Genomic DNA, 19,925 nt, shown 5'->3' with positions numbered 1-19,925 from the left:
AGAGAGGGAAGTAGGGTGAGAAAAAGTGGAAGAGAGCAGGATGGGGTGAGAGATTGAAGAGATTAGGTCAGAGAGGGAGAAGAGTGAGGGACAGAGCTTAAGTATCAAACTGTGAAAAAGAAAGGGTCACGGAAGAGCCCCCCATGCACCACAGGGCCCAGTACTAGGGCAGTTGATTTACGGTTGTCTTCGGGTTGGTCAGGCAAGTGTGTGTGACCGGCATCTGTGTGCTTGCACCTGTGTGCTTGTCTGCAACATCTGTGATGTGTGTGTGTTTGTTATACAGGTATGAGTGTGAGTGTGTATGTGTTTGTGTGTGTGGATCTATGACAGGCCTTACCTGGGGGCTGACACTGGGGCCGTAGCCCATGCCGGGCGAGGACATGGAGTGTGGGCCCATGGGGGAGCTGATGACAGAGAATGGCGAGCCCAGGCCGTTCATGGGAGAACTCAGGGTGCTGATGGGAGAGTGCAGGGAGCCCGAGGGCCCCATGGAGGACGGGCTGAGCAGGGATGGGTGCATGCCCCGGTGGGACGTGGGAGAGCCCAGGGGAGACGAGGTCACCTGGCCTGATGAATCTACACAAGAGAAGAAAATGTGTCAGAATAAGCAGCGTCATTAAGACGTATTTTCGGGGTTATCAACATCAGCATCATCAGCAGCATCATTAGCAACATTATTTTCAATGTACTCTCAACGAGAGCAGTCTGTTATATTAATCATTACCACAACTGTCTAGCGGTATTAACTTGCAGTAAAAGCCTATAACTTTAGGATCTATTATGCCCCATACATTACACTGGATGTGATGAAAGACACCTTGCATTATAATTGTGGACAGCTGAGTGTAGCCATCTAAAGGCTTGGTGCCTGAAAATTACACAACCAATCCCATCTAATCTACTTCATGGTCCATATAGCAGCAATCTGCACAGTCACAGCTTGTTATGCTTCTCCCTGCCCACCTAAACCTCACGCCTCAGCGCCTCCTTTGGCTGTCTGCAGAGACAGAGACACAACCTGCAGCCCAGAGCCACAACCCTGACCCTGACCTTTTCACATCACAGCTGAACTTGAGCTCTGCTCTGCAGGGCTGGAGGACGACAGACAGACATACACTGAGTACACAAAATATTATGAACACCTGCTCTTTCCCTGACATAGACTGACCAGGTAAATCCAGGTGAAAGCTATCCCACTCTAAAGGTTCTTCACTAGAGAGAGCCTTCCTTTGCTCCCACTGTGTTATTCAAAGGTCCCTCTCTCCGTGTCCCTCTCTCTCACTCTCTCTGTGTCCCTCTCTCTCACTCTCTCTGTGTCCCTCTCTCTCACTCTCTCTGTGTGTGTCTCTCTCTCTGTGTGTCTCTCTCTCTCTCTGTTTCTCTCTCTCTCTTTGTGTGTCTCTCTCTCTCTCTCTGTGTGTGTCTCTCTCTGTGCGTGTGTGTGTGTCTCTCTCTCTCTCTCTCTCTGTGTATGTCTCTCTCTGTGTGAGTGTCAATCTGTGTGTGTGTGTGTGTGTGTGTGTGTCACTCTCTGTGTGTGTGTGTCTCAATTCAATTCAATTCAAGAGCACCTTATTGGCATGGGATACATATGTTAACATTGCCAAAGCAAGTGAAGTAGATAATAAACACAAGTGAAATAAACAACACAAATTAACAGTAAACCTAACACTCACAAAAGTTCCAACATTTCAAATGTCATATTATGTGCAAATAGTTAAAGTACAAAAGGGAAAATAAATAAACATACATTTGAAGTCGGAAGTTTACATACACTTAGGTTGGAGTCATTAAAACTCTTTTTTCAACCACTCCACAATTGTCTTGTTAACAAATTATAGTTTTGGCAAGTCAGATAGGACATCTATTTTACGCATGACATAAGTAATTTTTCCAACAATTGTTTACAGACAGATTATTTCACTGTATCACAATTCCAGTGGGTCAGAAGTTTACCTTCACTAAGTTGACTGTACCTTTAAACAGCTTGGAAAATTCCAGAAAATGATGTCATGGCTTAATTTGAGTCAATTGGAGGTGGACCTCTGGATGTATTTCAAGGTCTACATTCAAAGTCAGTGCCTCTTTGCTTGACATCATGGGAAAATCAAAACAAATCAGCCAAGACCTCAGGAATAAAATTGTAGACCTCCACAAGTCTGGTTCATCCTTGGGAGAAATTTCCAAATGCCTGAAGGTACAACGTTCATCTGTACAAAAAATAGTACGCAAGTATAAACATCATGGGACCACGCAGCCGTCATACCGCTCAGGAAGGAGAAGCATTCTGTCTCCTAGAGATGAACGTACTTTGGTGCGAAAAGTGCAAATCAATCCCAGAACAGCAAAAGACCTTGTGAAGATGCTGGAGGAAACAGGTACAAAAGTATCTATGTCTACAGTAAAACGAGTCCTATATCGACATAACCTGAAAGGCCGCTCAGCAAGGAAGAAGCCACTGCTCCAAAACTGCCATAAAAAAGCCAGACTACGGTTTGCAACTACACATGGGGACAAAGATCGTACTTTTTGGAGAAATGTCCTCTGGTCTGATGAAACAACAATAGAACTGTTTGGCCATAATGACCATCGTTATGTTTGGAGGAAAAAGAGGGAGGCTTGCAAGCCGAAGAACACCATCCTAACCGTGAAGCACGGGGGTGGCAGCATCATGTTGTGGGGGTGCTTTGCTGCAGGAGGGACTGGTGCACTTCACAAAATAGATGGCATCATGGGGCAGGAAAATTATGTGAATATACTGAAGCAACATCTCAAGACATCAGTCAGGAAGTTAAAGCTTGGTCGCAAATAGGTCTTCCAAATGGATAATGACCCCAAGCATACTTCCAAAGTTGTGGCAAAATGGCTTAAGGACAACAAAGTCAAGGTGTTGGAGTGGCCATCACAAAGCCCTGACCTCAATCCTATAGAAATGTGTGGGCAGAACTGAAAAAGCGTGTGCGAGCAAAGAGGCCTACAAACCTGACTCAGTTGTCAGGAGGAATGGGACAAAATTCACCCAACTTATTGTGGGACGCTTGTGGAAGGCTACCCGACACGTTTGACCCAAGTTAAACAATTTAAAGGCAATGCTACCAAATACTAATTGAGTGTACGTAAACTTCTGACCCACTGGGAATGTAATGAAAGAAATAAAAGCTGTTCTGACATTATTCTGACATTTCACATTCTTAAAATAAAGTGGTGTTCCTTTCTGACCTAAAACAGGGAATATTTACTAGGATTAAATGTATTTGGCTAAGGTGTATGTACCCTTCCGACTAAATATGGGTTGTATTTACAATGGTGTTTGTTCTTCAATGGTTGCCTTTTTCTTGTGGCAACAGGTCACCAATCTTGCGCTGTGATGGCACACTGTGGTATTTCACCCAGTTGATATGGGAGTTTATCAAAATTGGATTTGTTTTAGAATTATTTGTTGATCTGTGTAATCTGAGGGAAATATGTGTCTCCAATATGGTCATACTGTCACGACTTCCGCCGAAGTCGGCTCCTCTCCTTGTTCGGGCGGCGTTCGGCGATCGACGACACCGGCTTTCTAGCCATCGCCGCTCCATTTTTCATATGTCCATTTGTTTTGTCTTGTTCCATACACACCTGGTTTTCATTCCCCAATCAATCTACATGTATTTAGTCCTCTGTTCCCCATCATGTCTTTGTGTGTAATTGTTCATTGTTAACGGTGTATGTTCACGCGCGATACTTTTATCATTTATGTTCCGTGTTTTTGGGCACTTATGTCATTTTTTTGTGCCTATTATTGAACGGAATAAAAGTGTACCTGTTTACTCTACCCTGCTCTCCTGCACCTGACTTCGCCTCCCTTACACAGCCTTAACACATACATTTGGCAGGAGGTTAGGAAGTGCAGCTCATTTTCCACCTAATTTTGTGGGAAGTGTGCACATAGCCTGTCTTCTTTTGAGAGTCAGGTCTGCCAACGGCGGCGTTTCTCAATAGCAAGGCTATGCTCACTGAGTCTGTACATAGTCAAAGCTTTCCTTAAGTTTAGGTCAGTCACAGTGGTCATTAATGTGTCAAGTAATTATCTTTTTATTTTTTCATGATTTGGTTGGGTCTAATTGTGTTGCTGTCCTGGGGCTCTGTGGGGTCTGTTTGTGTTTGTGAACAGAGCCCCAGGACCAGCTTGCTTAGGGGACTCTCCTCCAGGTTCATCTCTTTGTAGGTGATGGCTTTGTTATGGAAGGTTTGGGAATCGCTTCCTTTTACGTGTTTGTAGAATTGAAGAATTTATAGAATTCTTTGTAGAATATTTTCTGGATTTTGATCATTAGTGGGTATCGGCCTAATTCTGCTCTGCATGCATTATTTGGTGTTTTATGTTGTACACGGGGGATATTTTTCTAGAATTCTGCATGCAGAGTCTCAATTTGGTGTTTGTCCCATTTTGTGAATTCTTGGTTGGTGTGCGGACCCCAGACCTCACTATAAATGATTCAAGTATTTTTTGCCAGATCCTAATTGGTATGTCGAATTTTATGTTCCTTTTGTTGGCATAGAAGGCCCTTCTTCCGTTGTCTTTCAGCTCATTCACAACTTTGTGGAAGTTATCTGTAGTGCTGATCTTTAGGCCGAGCTATGCATCGTTTTTTGTGTGCTCTAGGGCAACGGTATCTAGATGGAATTTGTATTTGTGGTCCTGGCGACTGGACCTTTTTTGGACAACCATTATTTATTATTTTTGCTGTCAGGCCCCAGGTCTCGCAGAATCTGTGCAGAAGATCTAGGTGCTGCTGTAGGCCCTCCTTGGTTGGCGACAGAAGCACCAGATCATCAGCAAACAGTAGACATTTGACTTCAGATTCTAGTAGGGTGAGGCCGGGTGCTGAAAACTGTTCTAGTGTCCTCGTCAATTCGTTGATATATATGTTGAAGAGGGTGGGGCTTAAGCTGCATCCCTGTCTCATCCTACGGCCCTGTGGAAAGAAATGTGTGTGTTTTTTGCCAATTTTAACCGCACACTTGTTGATTGTCTACATGGCTTTTATAATGTCGTATGTTTTTTCCCCAACACCACTTTCCATCAATTTGTACAGCAGACCTGTAACGTCCTGACCAGAGTTCTTATGTGTTTTGCTTGTTTAGTGTTGGTCAGGACGTGAGCTGGGTGGGAATTCTATGTTGTGTGTCTAGTTCGTCTGTTTCTGTGTTCAGCCTAATATGGTTCTCAATCAGAGACAGCTGTCAATCGTTGTCCCTGATTGAGAATCATATATAGGTGGCTTGTTTTGTGTTGGGGATTGTGGGTGGTTGTTTCCTGTCTCTGTGTTTGTGTTCTGCACCAGATAGGACTGTCTCGGCTTTCACTTTTGTTATGGGTTAATGTTCACCGTTTATCTGCTGATTAAAAATGTTGAACACTAACTGCGCTGCATTTTGGTCCTCTCATTCATCCCAGGAAGAAAGCCGTTACAAGACCCTCATGCCAAATGATTTTTTGAAATCAACAAAGCATGAGAAGACTTTGCCTTTGTTTTGGTTTGTTTCTTTGTCAATTTGGGTGTGCACGGTGAATACATGGTCTGTAGTACGGTAATTTGGTAAAAAGACAATCAGACATTTGCTCAGTACATTGTTATCACTGAGGAAATGTATGCGTCTGCTGTTAATGATAATGCAGAGGATTTTCCCAAGGTTGCTGTTGACGCATATCCCATGGTATTTATTGGGGTCAAATTTGTCAATTTTATAGATTGGGGTGATCAGTCCTTGGTTCCGAATATTGGGGATGACGTTAAAAAGTTTAAGTATAGCTAATTGGAATTTGTGGTCTGTAAATTTGATCATTTCATTGAGGATACCATCAACACCACATACCTTTTGTTCTGTAGTTCATTCAGTGTAATTGTAGAATCCATCTCTCTGTCTCTCTCTCTCACACACACACTCTCTCTCTCACCCCCTCTCACGCTGCATATCTCTCTTTCTCTCAAATCTTATTTCCGTTCTCTCATTCTCTCTCTTCCTTTCTCCTTCATGCCTCTTCCTCTGCTACCTACCTTGTCAAGGTGGCTAACAACATAAGCTGGCTTTCAGTGCACCTTCAATAAGAACTTTCCACAAACAAATGTGTTTGTGACACTCCAATTTCCATGCTGGAGACCTGGAGGCATTATGCAGTGATTGAGAGCAGGTCTCATCCATCCTGCCATGTTCCATAAGGGTCTGAATTCCTCCGTTTTATGCGCAGCAAAATAAAACTGATGGATTGCTCAATAGGTGACAGTTGAGAATAACAACAAGTCCAGTTGGGAGCGTTCTCCAGCAGAGCTTTGTCTCACTGACATCACAGGCCGGTGTGTGTGTATGTGTGTGTGTATTGTAGTTACTTCCTCAGTGACAGGGGGACATGGTGGGGAGGCTTTGTGCCCCTCGGTCTCTCCTGATCAGCAGGCTTCCTAGCAGCAGCCAGGTTGTCTGCTCAGCCAAGCCAAACACTTCCCCTGCGTCCTGCTCTCCTCACGAGCACTTCCTGCAAACACGCCACTACCTCACAGTTACACGCACACAGGCTGGGAGGGAGGGGCGGCCCTATCCAGTCCCAAACAAACACAAAGCCATTTAATAAATGGCCAACTAATCTCCATGTATATCAGTTCTAGAATGAATCCTCGGACTGATGATGTTCAAGTGTTTCCGTCCTCATAATTACATTTTCTTCCTAAAATAAAATCAGCCCAATTCCTAAAAAAGCTCTGCCTGAGCCAGCACTTCCCCAAATCCATCCTCCAATTGGGTTTTAATTCAGGGAGATAAAGCAGGCTGTGGTATTAGGGCTGCCAGTCTGTCATTGTGGGGCTTCAGCGGGGGGGTTGCAGGCTAGCTGACAGAGAGAGGAGAGGAGGCCCAGGTTGAGGCAGGCAGGCCCACCCTCAGGTTGATGTGAGAGAGCCAAGAGGTGGGGCAGCTCAAGCCTTTTTCTCTCTCTCTGGCTGTCATCAGGGGACCAGGGCTCATTGAAGAGACCAGCGCAGGAGGACTAAAGAACATGACTGTATGGCTGCTGAGTGCTGACCTTGCTTTGCATCAGGTTGATTCTGTGTTTAGTCCTAAGTGTATGACTCCATTTAGTTTCGTTAACCTCATTTACTATAAATGGTTACATTGTGCTGTATGTGTGTGTGTGTGGGGGGGGGGATACCAGAGCAGGATTATAGATGGATGAAACGGGCTCTGGCTCTAATCGCACAGCTGGTGGGAGAGGAGACAGCCGGGGGGGGGGGGGGGGGGGGGGGGGGGGGGGGGGGGGGGGTACTACCACAACTACAGTCTCTGACACCATGATTACAGTGACACTGCTGAGCTGACCACTTTCATACTCCTCTTAAAAGGCAGCAGGAAGAATCAAATCAATATATATGGTGCTTCTACCCTGCTACTACTGGGTCTATTGAACCTGTATCAGCTATGACTACCTGTAGCTCCTCCCAGCTCTACTAGCCCTCTACTAGCCCTCTACTAGCAGCTCACTATGCTTTCATTCCAGCTCATTTTGTCTTTCACACTCTCGTTTTTGTCCCGACCTGTTGGGCTAGAAAGTGAAACATGTTTTACATGCCCTCTAAGGAAACAGGGCAAGCTCCAGCAACTGTTTGTACTACCTGCACCACACATAAATATGCTCACAAGATTAGATAAGAGAGTGTAAAAGAAAGCTGGAGATGAGGGAGGGAGTGGGGGGGAAACGGTGGCAGCATCCAAAACATGTGTGGCAGGCATCCAGGTCCCCTCTGTGCCAATACAAAAGGTTGACTCATGTTTTGATGGGGAATAAAAGTGTTTGAGTTCTCTTATTCTGAGAGGCTTTCAGCCTTGCCTGCCTGTCCCAGGCTGTTGATTGGCCCAAGCTGCTGGGCACACAAAAGCACAACTGACAGATACAAATGAGCAAATTAGGGCCCATCTCAAAGGCAGGCGCCGGCAGAGTTCAACACTAAACCCTCCACACGGGCAGGACTCTCCCTTGTGCTTTCCCCCTTCTTCCCTCCCTACGTATGTGTGATGTCTTTGTAGAAACCAACCAAGTCCTCTCCTTCAGCTGATGTGTTACTGCATAATTTTTTTTATAGGATGTGATAGGAGCTGAGACGGAAGATGTTGGTGGCTCTCAGTATTCTCATTCTGTAACAGGAGGCCTGACACTATACAGGAGTCGCACTGGGAGCAGGCTGGGAAGGGGAGTGGGGTGGGGGGTGTCCCAGAGATAAACGGGGGGGGGGGGGGGGGTGAATGTCAGGGGAGCACACCCCCAGAGACATGAAGGAAGGGAGGGAGGAAAGGAGGGAGGGAAGGAAGGAAGGAGAGGAGAGCCTCCTTAGAAGCACGGCCCAGGACCTCACACAGCAGTGGAAGACTGCCAGAGACCTGACTGCATGACTAATGTCTGCACTTGAAAAGAAATTGGGTTCATTTATTAACTGTCCTCTCTCTCTCTCTCTCTCTCTCTCTCTCTCTCTCTCTCTCTCTCTCTCTCTCTCTCTCTCTCTCTCTCTCTCTCTCTCTCTCTCTCTCTCTCTCTCTCTCTCTCTCTCTCTCTCTCTCTCTCTCTCTCTCTCTCTCTCTCTCTCTCTCTCTCTGTGTGTGTGTGTGTTCTGGATGGTTGAGAGTACAACTGAGCCACAGAAGGTTGACGTTTAGTTTATCTCTATGGAACAGTTACATCATCATCATGCATGGAGAACAAAGCCACTTTGCATTCCTCTGAGGCAGAGAGCATAATAAAACCAAGCCCAAACCATCCTCATTGGCTCACAAGCCCATTCTTACAAAGCCGAGTCTGTGCTCCAAGAGTTCTGTGAAGAGACACTCAATAGGTTGGATCCTGTTAGTCTGTACTGGTGTTTAAACATAGGGCTGTTGTTCAGTTTCAAAAGACCAGGGATTATTAGTTTCAACACAGGGGACCGGTGAGTCAGTAACTGACGACCCGCTTGGCCATGTGCTTTCAGAGCTGTGTGTGTTGGTGGCAAAGATGGGATCTAGGATGGGTTCTTAAGGCACCGCAAGACCATCAGCTCTGTGTTAAAGTGCCACAACCAGGTGGTCCTGCATTAGGAATAAGAACACCCCCGAACCAGACTCAAACAGAGAGAACCTAGGGAACACAGTCTGTTCCCAGCGCCTCTCTCATCTCTCTCTCCAACTGCCCCCCTACATAATTCAACTAGCCAGCGTCACCGAGGAGGATTTGGTTGGAGGATGTGGGGGAGAGAGGGGGGATGAAGTGAAAAGAGAGTCTCTGAAATCCCTGAACAACACAGACGTCTAGTTTCCATGATGCAATCCTCCTTCCTGCAGTCCCAGGATGACTCAACGTCAATGCCCACCACACGCCACTCTCTCCAGTCACTTCACTCTGACATTGAAATACATACAGCAAATGCCGACCCATAGACCTCTCTAGAGCCATAACAATGTCATAAAGACATCTCCAAGAAGCATAAGACTGGTATGGAGATGAGCCTTGGAGCCGTATGCCGCCTTAGCAGGGTTCAGTCTCAGAGCCTATGCACAATGGCTTTTCCATGCTGCGCTCTTGGCAGCGGCCCACTCTAGAAATGATGCCATTGCTGAGAAACAGTCCAGGAAAAAAGCGATAATTTCACCGATTTTCACAGCCACGTGCTCAGCCCCAACACCAACGGGAGCCATGTTAAAGCTTCCATCCTCCTGGTGAATCACTCACACGTTGTCCGCCATCATTACAGTGGCTATGTTAATAAACCAGCGCTGAAGTTTGGGCTTTCTTGTTGACGCAGCCTTGTGCCGCCACATCCCTCTTAAAAGCTCCACGCAAAATGTATTATTCACAGAGATGTTTGGAGGTAGGATGAATGTAGGAGAGGCAGCCCTGTGCAGGCAGCTGCAGCAGTGAGGATGAAACAGCCGTCATTAGCATTTCTCAGGGAGGTTCTGGAAGGAGGGGGAAAAAATAACACCTGCCCAACAGACCCACGCCACCGTTGCATAAACCCAAGGCCCAAAAATATAACTTCATTGGAGTGCTTTACCTACTTTACCTCTGATTCAGCAGAGAAATGGCAAGAAACTACTTCTGGTGTTGTGTCTGCCACAAATAGGGGAATTCAGGATGCTTGGCCAGAATAGTGCCAGACCACCATATTCTCCTGAGTGACAATATCATACTTTCATTACGATCCTCCTCACACTCTTTATCAATAACTGAACTACTGCACTGCTTATTATTCTGAATTTCTCAATGCAGGATAAATTGTGTGTGTGAGTGTGAGTGTGTTCACGTGTTTACTCATTAATCAGGGAGACTCTTTCTCTGGGTTTGTAGAAACAGGCTAATCTGGTCCACACAGTTTTAACAGTCAGAGTAAATATTACAGCCTGGTGTGTTTACTGTGTGGCAGGGGAGAGCTGGGAAGACAGGATAGGGGGGCTAAGGTCCAGCCAACAGGGGAAGTAAGCCTACCCACTGGGCACACACTGGTTGAATCAGCGTTGTTTCCTGTGCCCAGTGGGTAGCCATGGAGGAGGATCACGTGACGAGGCATGGCAAAACTCCAAGAACAGACTCTCTCCATTCATCTGTCAACTCACAAAGAGCAGTTAGACATAGTGTGGGGTGTTATGGTAAGGACCCTGGGCATAAGAGGACCCTGGGCCTCCCTCAAAAACACCTGTACAATATAATAATCAACAACAAAAATAGTACTGGTCAAGAGTGTTGGGACCGAGAGTAGAATACAACTCCATGAGAGAAAGATACTACTCCATGAGAGTAGGATGCAACTCCATGAGAGTAGGATACAACTCCATGAGAGTAGAATACAACTCCAAGAGAGTAGGATGCAACTCCATGAGAGTAGAATACAACTCCATGAGAGTAGAATACAACTCCAAGAGAGTAGAATACAACTCCATGAGAGTAGGATACTACTCCATGAGAGTAGAATACAACTCCATGAGAGTAGGATACAACTCCATGAGAGTAGGATACTACTCCATGAGAGTAGAATACAACTCCATGAGAGTAGAATACAACTCCATGAGAGTAGAATACAACTCCATGAGAGTAGAATACAAGTCCATGCTTACAAACCCCACTCTCTGTGCTTCCTTCCAGCAGCACTGTCGACTCTAAGTCCTATGACCTCACCACACTGGGGGGTGGGTGTGGGTGGGGGGTGACCTCACCACACTGGGGGGTGGTTGTGGGGTGACCTCACCACACTGGGGGGTAGGGGTGGGTGGGGGTGACCTCACCACACTGGGGGTAGGTGTGGGTGGGGGCCTCACCACACTGGGGGGTAGGTATGGGTGGGGGGTGACCTCACCACACTGGGGGGTAGGTGTGGGTGGGGGCCTCACCACACTGGGGGGTAGGTATGGGTGGGGGCCTCACCACACTGGGGGGTAGGTATGGGTGGGGGCCTCACCACACTGGGGGGTAGGTATGGGTGGGGGGTGACCTCACCACACTGGGGGGTAGGTGTGGGTGGGGGCCTCACCACACTGGGGGGTAGGTTTGGGTCGGGGCCTCACCACACTGGGGGGTAGGTGTGGGTGGGGGGTGACCTCACCACACTGGGGGTTAGGTGTGGGTGGGGGGTGACCTCGCCACACTGGGGGGTAGGTGTGGGTGGGGGCCTCACCACACTGGGGGGTAGGTGTGGGTGGTGGGTGACCTCACCACACTGGGGGTTAGGTGTGGGTGGGGGGTGACCTCACCACACTGGGGGGTAGGTGTGGGTGGGGGCCTCACCACACTGGGGGGTAGGTGTGGGTGGGGGGTGACCTCACCACACTGGGGGGTAGGTGTGGGTGGGGGCCTCACCACACTGGGGGGTAGGTGTGGGTGGTGGGTGACCTCACCACACTGGGGGTTAGGTGTGGGTGGGGGGTGACCTCACCACACTGGGGGGTAGGTGTGGGTGGGGGCCTCACCACACTGGGGGGTAGGTGTGGGTGGGGGCCTCACCACACTGGGGGTTAGGTGTGGGTGGGGGGTGACCTCACCACACTGGGGGGTAGGTGTGGGTGGGGGCCTCACCACACTGGGGGGTAGGTGTGGGTGGGGGGTGACCTCACCACACTGGGGGGTAAGGGTGGTTGGGAGCTCAGGATGAGGGCCATTGTTTTCTCCGGCAGTCATGACGAGATGAGATGCGATCCGACAGCAGAACGGCAACTGTTGTGGGAGACTCCGGGAAGCCTAAATGAAGGTATTATTCTCCTCTCCTCAACTCTGCTTTTACTGTCTGACAAGGCCCCTATCCCATCTGCGAACCAACATGTACTGTGAAAAAAAGAAAAGACACGACAAAAAAACTTCAATGCTGGATAAGTGGCTGAAAGGAACTCAAATAGGCCACCCATACCATCTCTGTATGTGGGCCGCTAACGACCATCATTTGATACGGAATGTTGACATAACCTCAGTCTTTTTTCCCCCACTGACACAACCGACTTCATTAATGATTTAACTCTCTCCCTCTCTCCCGTTCCTCTCCCCATGGTTGTTCTGTCAGTGGGATGAAAGATTCTTTCCTCTGGCTGTGAGAGAGCGAGCAGAGCGGCCTGGTTGACTCTGAAGTGGCTGGAGAGGTGATGGAGGCGCGGTTAGCCACGGCTAAGTGCCAGATAAGCTGCAAATTACCGGTGCCATCGCTAACGGTGGCCTTGCTGCCAACACTGTGATCCACTGATATGGTCTAATTGTTATCTTTAACTCCGAGGTGATATGCTGTCTCCCCCTGTGAGCCAGCGCCACCCACCCACCCAGCCAGCCCCACCAGCAGCAGCGCTAGCTGGGGAACAAAATAGCAGATGCTGCTCAGAGCAGAGCAGAGCTGGGCCAGGCCAGGCAGCACTACACTACACTCTCCATCCAGTGTGCCTGGCTGCCACAGGGGCTGATCTCTTCTGGAGAGCTCTCTCTTCAGTGACATTGATTTAGAGGAGTTTGGAGAGCAGCCAAAAGGCAGGGAGTTTGATTGGCACCTGATGGAGTGATTCTCTGAATGACCCCGGCACAATATTGATAAAAACAGCATGCATTAGTAAATGGGCTTGTGGACATGCTCAGTTGCATGTAGCATGACGGTGTTCCTGACATCTCTATCATATCACTGCTCCTATCTCCATGGGTGAGTCCATGGGATCTCAGTATTACTGTATGGCTAGTCACACACTCCTGTCATCTTCATGGCCAGGCCAATACACGGACAGAAGTTGAAATCCAGACAGGTGGGCTCTGGTGGGCAGCTCAGCCACACACAAACACACACACTCTTTCCATTTTAGTCCAAATCCATCTTAGTATTTACCTGCTTGTCAGAGAACTCCATTACAGCCAACTCTCATAGCTCCCCGAGTCCCTTTGAGCCTTTCAGCAGCAGCAATGAGCCCTTTGTGTGACAGCCTGAGAATAACACTCATCAAGCTACGGCGGCACATGCTTACTTCTACATCAGAGAGAGAGAGAGAGAGAGAGAGAGGCAGCATCCCAGCCCCCAAGCTCTACCACTCTCCTCTCCTCCAGAGCTGTGTCTGTCTGACAATGGTGGGGTTGATCAGAGCGGGAGCGAGACAGGACATGGAAAGGTAATTACTGAAGCAGGACAACCTGTGGAGTCCTCCCTGGAGAAGATAACTACATCTGCTGCCGCCCGGCCGCTCGGCCATCCCGAACTCCTCTGGCTCTCTGAAGCCTCATTACTTTGTCAGCGGCAGTGCGGCGCTACGTTAAAATGGCGTTAACAGCTAGCGCTAGGTAGGAAGCCCTGCTCTTACACAAAACAGAGCAGCTCCGGATGGGGCACAGGCTCTGAGAGAAAAACAGCGCTTGGATTCCGTAGATGGAATATTACGTCGGAGCCGTGAGAGCCTGTAATCGGCTCCGCCGTGGATCACCTACTATTATTAAGAAGATAGTCCAGCTTATTTTCTGTATTACAGGTTTGCTTTAATCAGGAGGACATGGCACAGCTCTGATTACAGCACTGTAGGTTTCTCAACGTGGTCACATGGCAGTAAGAGCTGCTCATTGCAAGGACTATTTGTGTGTTCTCTGTAATATGGTTTTTAGTAACCACGGTGAATAGAGGCATTCAGGAAGCTATGATTCAATGCTGAGCTTCCGCTTTTGTTTGCCCTTTGAAATTGGATGCAAGAACTGGAGCTCAAATCACAGCTGCGAGCCTTATCTACCCGTCTCGTTGCCAAAACACACACGCACACAGTTTGATATCAAAAAGCAACAGGCTAGATGTAGATTATAACTAAGAGCTTGTAAGTAAGCATTTCACTGTAAGGTCTACACCTGTTGTATTCGGCGCATGTGACAAAGACAATTTGATTTGATTTGAACTACAATTTACAAATGGTTCAGAACTGCCAGTCACATTCATTCTCACTTTCAATGGTCATCATAAAATGTGTCGTTATGAGCAGCTATGTAGACTGAGGCCCCAGTAGGGTGAGCTGCAGAAGTCTTGGCCTGAGGAGCTCAGTTGTGCATCACCCTGCAGGGTAGCTGGGGACCAGCAGCCCCTGCTTTTACGAGGTGTGAGGGGAGTGTGGTGGTCAGGACCTGTGGTTTCCCCAGGCCTGAAGAACTCTTCAGTGGAAAACCACAGGGTCCATTTAGTCGCCACTCAAGCCTCGGCAATTAGACCGAGAGAGGGAACAGAAAAGCTTAGACTAGCTTGCTATGCAGCCTGAAACCATGTATGGGTAGGACTGAGGCTTCGTAAAACCATCAGACCACAGTGATTCATTATAACAATTATTGCAGAGCAAAAACAGGCTGGCCATTCGTTCTACTGGTCACACCACACTGAGGAATCTAGCAGTAGTTATCTGCTGTTCTGTGCCTCTGTGGCGGGTTTTTCAGGGCCTGGCGACTGGCTATTTCTGTAGCGAGGCCGTCCTGTTCCACTAGAAGTACTCAGAGAGGGGTTGTGAATACATCTGATGATGGTAATACATGGTAATGATAGCAAGAGACTTGGCCTCAGTATCTGTAAAAATGGATCACATACGGGAAACTTTGAAAGGTGTATCTTGGTGTGTGTATATGTGTGGATTTGAGTGTGTGTGTGTGTGTGTGTGTGTGTGTGTGTGTGTGTGTGTGTGTGTGTGTGTGTGTGTGTGTGTGTGTGTGTGTGTGTGTGTGTGTGTGTGTGTGTGTGTGTGTGTGTGTGTGTGTGTGTGTGTGTGTATATGTGTGTGTGTGTGTGTGTGTGTGTGTGTGTGTGTGTGTGTGTGTGTGTGTGTGTGTGTGTGTGTGTGTGTGTGTGTGTGCATTCTGCCCTTGGCCTCTGTCAAAAGCAGTTGTTTCTACGCATCACTCCACATGGAGATTTGAGGGAGATATTATCATGGGCCATAAAAACGGTAATTTCTCTCTGACACATGTCACATGACATACATGGGTATGTTTCCATGTCATTTAGGATAACAGATCCTTTTGAATCTGCGTCAAGACAGACAAAAGAAGCTGGTTCCCATTTCAGTTTGGAAAAACTAACAAAGCATAGGAGCCGTTTCAGTGGAAAGCCTGAATTTATTGACCATATAACAAGCCTTTGAAATATTTTTTTCAAATATTTTTTTCCTGATTATTATTATTTTGTTCTGGGCTGTGCAGTGCTGGGGCTCTGTGTAATGAAACCCAAATGTAGAATGATCTGGCTCTTGGCCCTGTTCTGTGCTGGAGCAGAGCAGCAAGGTGGCCCCAGCCCTCCCCAGAAACACAGAGACTGCAGTCCTCTAGTCGAGACCCCAGGGGCGGGACTGAGTGGGGGTTGGAGCTGAGGTGGGGGCTTCTCTGGGAAACTATGTGTCTACGTGCTGCAGGAAGAGGCCTTGCAAGCCAGGGGGAACACACAAGCCTCACGGGGGGGGGGGGGGGGCTATGTTATATTGAATGTGTACTTTGGATCTTCCAGTCAACTCTCAGAAAACAAACAACAACATAAAACCCAGGAGGGGGGGCGATAAAGGGGACGGGAACTGTGGAGGGGGGCAGTCGTGATTCCAAAACAAATAAGCAGAATCATAAAATACAGTCGTTCTATAGAAGGATGATCCCCAAACCCATGTCTGTCTCTCACACACACAATATAGAACACCATGGATATGAATATTTGGCTAGCAGAAGCGTACTGAGGTTTCAGCGTACACATACTAAGTCAGAGGACAAGGCGTAAGGCCTGTCCAACAGACACTGGCCACAAAAACACCAGGACCTCGTCCAGCCATTCACCAGACATCAAAGCAGATGACTGCTTCACGCCAGATATCAAAGCAGATGACTGCTTCACGCCAGACATCAAAGCAGATGACTGCTTCACGCCAGACATCAAAGCAGATGACTGCTTCACGCCAGACATCAAAGCAGATGACTGCTTCACACCAGACATCAAAGCAGATGACTGCTTCACACCAGACATCAAAGCAGATGACTGCTTCACACCAGACATCAAAGCAGATGACTGCTTCACGCCAGACATCAAAGCAGATGACTGCTTCACGCCAGACATCAAAGCAGATGACTGCTTCACACCAGACATCAAAGCAGATGACTGCTTCACGCCAGACATCAAAGCAGATGACTGCTTCACACCAGACATCAAAGCAGATGACTGCTTCACGCCAGACATCAAAGCAGATGACTGCTTCACGCCAGACATCAAAGCAGATGACTGCTTCACACCAGACAAACATCTACTCAGAACACAACATAACAGATTTACAGCCAGTTATGGGTTTGGGTTGAGATTCCAATCAATAGAAAACAGGTGCAAATCAAACACAGCATGAGACAGAGAAGTCATGATGATAACAAAACCCTGCTGGCTAAAATCTTAGCTCCAAAAAATGCATAGTTCACGAAACATCCTTGCATCAGTCTCTACACTGTAAGCGAGTAGCCTATTGCACTATAGGGATCACTATTGCGAGCGATTCTCCAGTTGTTTCTGCCAGATAGGAGGACAGAGGGCCATCATAACTGAGTACACAGATCATGTGTGCCTGGGGAGGTGATTTTCAGGACAGCACCAGATCAAACAAGGACTCATCCCTATGATGCACTACAGGCAGGTGATCCTAGCGGGAGAGACACACTGCAATTATACTGGGGTGAACCATGGACCAAGTGAACCATCATAATAAGCATTATCTGGTGAGTAATTCATGAAGCGGGGAGGATCAAACCAACACACTGTTCTTTTCTCGCAGTGATTCGGTCTCTCTCTCTCTCTCTCTCTAAGGGCGTCCCTAGAGGAGGATGATAATCCCAGTTCGGGAGAGTCGGTCTTTCATGTCCTGGGAAGACGCATTGGGCTGAGTACTGGTGGATCCCTGCCTGCATCTGCAGAGGCCTGTGTCAGCTGCGTCTCCCCTCTCCTCCTTCTCTAACCACTAAACCTGCCCGAGACAGGCACTCGGAGTCGATAGTATGCTGTTCGACTGTTTACATCTTGACCACCACACTCTCTGCCTGTATTTTGTCTCAGTCAGTCAAGAGGAGGGAGAGATCTGTACTGTAGTTCTGTGTTACATCTAGCCCCTATGAGAAAGTCCTGGTGAGCAGGTCATATCAGCCATCACAGAGGTTTTTCAGTAGATTAAATATGAGAGTGTCTGAGCTCAGCTTGCCTGTCTAAGAGCTCATCTCCTCTCTTGTCTGAGCTGGACAGCTTGTATTTTAGGAGAGGGCCAAGATGTAAGCGCTTAATCCTTTATAATACATGCTTGTATTCCTTCTCTCTGCTCAGCTAGGCCTATTTCAATGCACACTCACACACACACGCACCAATCCCAAACCCATCTCCTGCCTTTAATGACTCCAAACCTGTAATACTCCTTAAAAGGCAACAATGTGAGTCATACATTGAAAGGCTCTACACAGAACAACGGCCTCTCAGTCCTATCTAAAGGTTGCTTTTCTAATGGGACGGCACGCTATGGAAGAATGATGCAATGCATTTGATGTGATATTCATGCTGGGAAAGTCATTTTCTGGAAAGTTTATTTCCATGTGATAAAATCCATATTTCTTTGCCTATGCCTTCCAGGCACGTATGACCATGAATCGAGTGTTATGATTGGCTAGGCGACAGAGACCAAAAGTGAGTGTTAGGATTGGAATAGGGAGCGACGCTCCAGAGAAACAGGTGTGTTTCATTGGCTCTGATGGATATGCCCATAGTTTGGAGCGCGTGATTGGTCGAAAAGGACACCGCCATCCTAGGAGGAAGCTGCTGATGCCTGGTATGTTTGTGGGCATGGAGGCACCGGGGGCACAGGGTACAGACCACCTGGATCCTGGGCCTCAAAGGCTGGCCTGACAGAGTCAATCTGAACAACGTTGTACAGAAGACACAGAGGAAGCCTGCAGACTTCCTCACTCTTCCATTGTTACTGGCAGCAGGCCAACAAACACACACAGTCCAACCAGAATTATTTTAAAAGGAGCTTCAGCTCGGGATTTTCCACAGTTAGGAGATTTTTTTCTGCTTTGCCTTGTGACAAGACAGGAGATTAAACGGCTGAAAATCACATGAACGGCAAACTTTAAAATGGGAAAATGACTTGGTCTTTTTGAGAAATCAATGTTTTGGAGGGTAAAATGTGTCATCATTTCAGTGTACTATTCAAAAACAAATTAGGTGAATGAAGAAGCAAACAACAACATTCGATCACAACAGGAAAACTCTTTCATACACAAAATGGCTATACAAATCAAAATACCCTCAAAACACACAGCATATACTGTAGTAATACCAAGAGCCACCACACTGTGTTCAAGCTATGTGTCAGTCAGCCCTATATCACAACTTTAATAATTAATTCAGCCATATGCTTCAGTCATCCCAGCCCAGGCTTAGACAGAAGCCTTTGCATTACAACAGGGTTGACCTATAGTGACCCAGGCACTTGGCCTCAGTTACTAACTCTGCTATGGAGCCTCAGCCTACAGTAGGGCCACAGTCAGGACTCAACTCCCCATCTCTGTTGATTTCTCCTGTCCAATCTTCTCCTCTCGTCATCTTATGTATCTTTTTCTCTTCATTCTATTTTGTCCTTCAATTCAGTCTCCTTTCCTCTCTCCTGTTTTCCTCACTCCCATCCTCTAGTCCCCTCCATCCTCCTCTATGAGCCCAGGCTGCCATCACAAACAGCCCCGCTGGGCAGGGTGGATGTGATGTGGGATTCCCCTCCTCCCCTGTGGGCCAGGGCCACGGTGTGGTGTTCTGACTGGGGGACCAGAGAAAACAACCTCCCCTCATCAGAGGAGCTGAGTTGGGCCAGGCCAGGCTAGAGATCGAAGGAGTTCAGTGGGACTGGGGTTACTGCAGTGGAAGCCCTCTCCCTGGGGGTGTCAGAAGGAAGGGTGGGGGTATGTGAGGTGGACAGAACCCCTGCGTTCACTCACTGCCTCTAGAGATAAGGCATGGAGCCTTCACATCCCACACAGTGACATGATTAACATGCCAATTAGGCCAGGAAGCTAGCAAGCCCCCAGGGCTCCCTTTTTATCCCAAAAATACACTTGTACATACACACACACCGAGAATAATACTGTACACATAAAAAGGCCTGACTGGGCATGAACACATAAAAACACATAGACAAATGGAATTCCTAAATACACTACATGACCAAAAGTATGTGAACACCTGGACATCGAACATCTCATTCCAAAATCATGGGCATTAAAATAGAGTTGGTCCCCCCTTTGCTGCTATAACAGCCTCCACTCTTCTGGGAAGGCTTTCCACTAGATGTTGGAACATTGCTGCGGGAACTTGCTTCCATTCAGCCACAAGAGCATTAGTGAGGTTGGGCACTGATGTTGGCCGATAAGGCCTGGCTCACAGTCGGTGTTCCAATTCCTC

General features: G+C 47.7%; 1 protein-coding gene across 1 annotated transcript in view; it reads right to left on the bottom strand.

The window, feature by feature from the left end:
* LOC120025770 (retinoic acid receptor RXR-alpha-A) overlaps positions 1-19,925 on the bottom strand; it is a 156,838-nt gene that overhangs the window by 68,359 nt on the left and 68,554 nt on the right. The window contains exon 3 of the mRNA XM_038970409.1: positions 341-579. Coding sequence (XP_038826337.1) covers positions 341-579 — 239 coding nt within the window. The remainder of the gene's footprint in view (positions 1-340; positions 580-19,925) is intronic.

This window comes from Salvelinus namaycush, chromosome 31 (genome assembly GCF_016432855.1).
Source record: "Salvelinus namaycush isolate Seneca chromosome 31, SaNama_1.0, whole genome shotgun sequence".
Classification (NCBI taxonomy): Eukaryota; Metazoa; Chordata; class Actinopteri; order Salmoniformes; family Salmonidae; genus Salvelinus; species Salvelinus namaycush.
The sequence above is the reverse complement of the archived record's forward strand: the minus strand, read 5'-3'. Positions and strand labels throughout refer to the sequence as shown.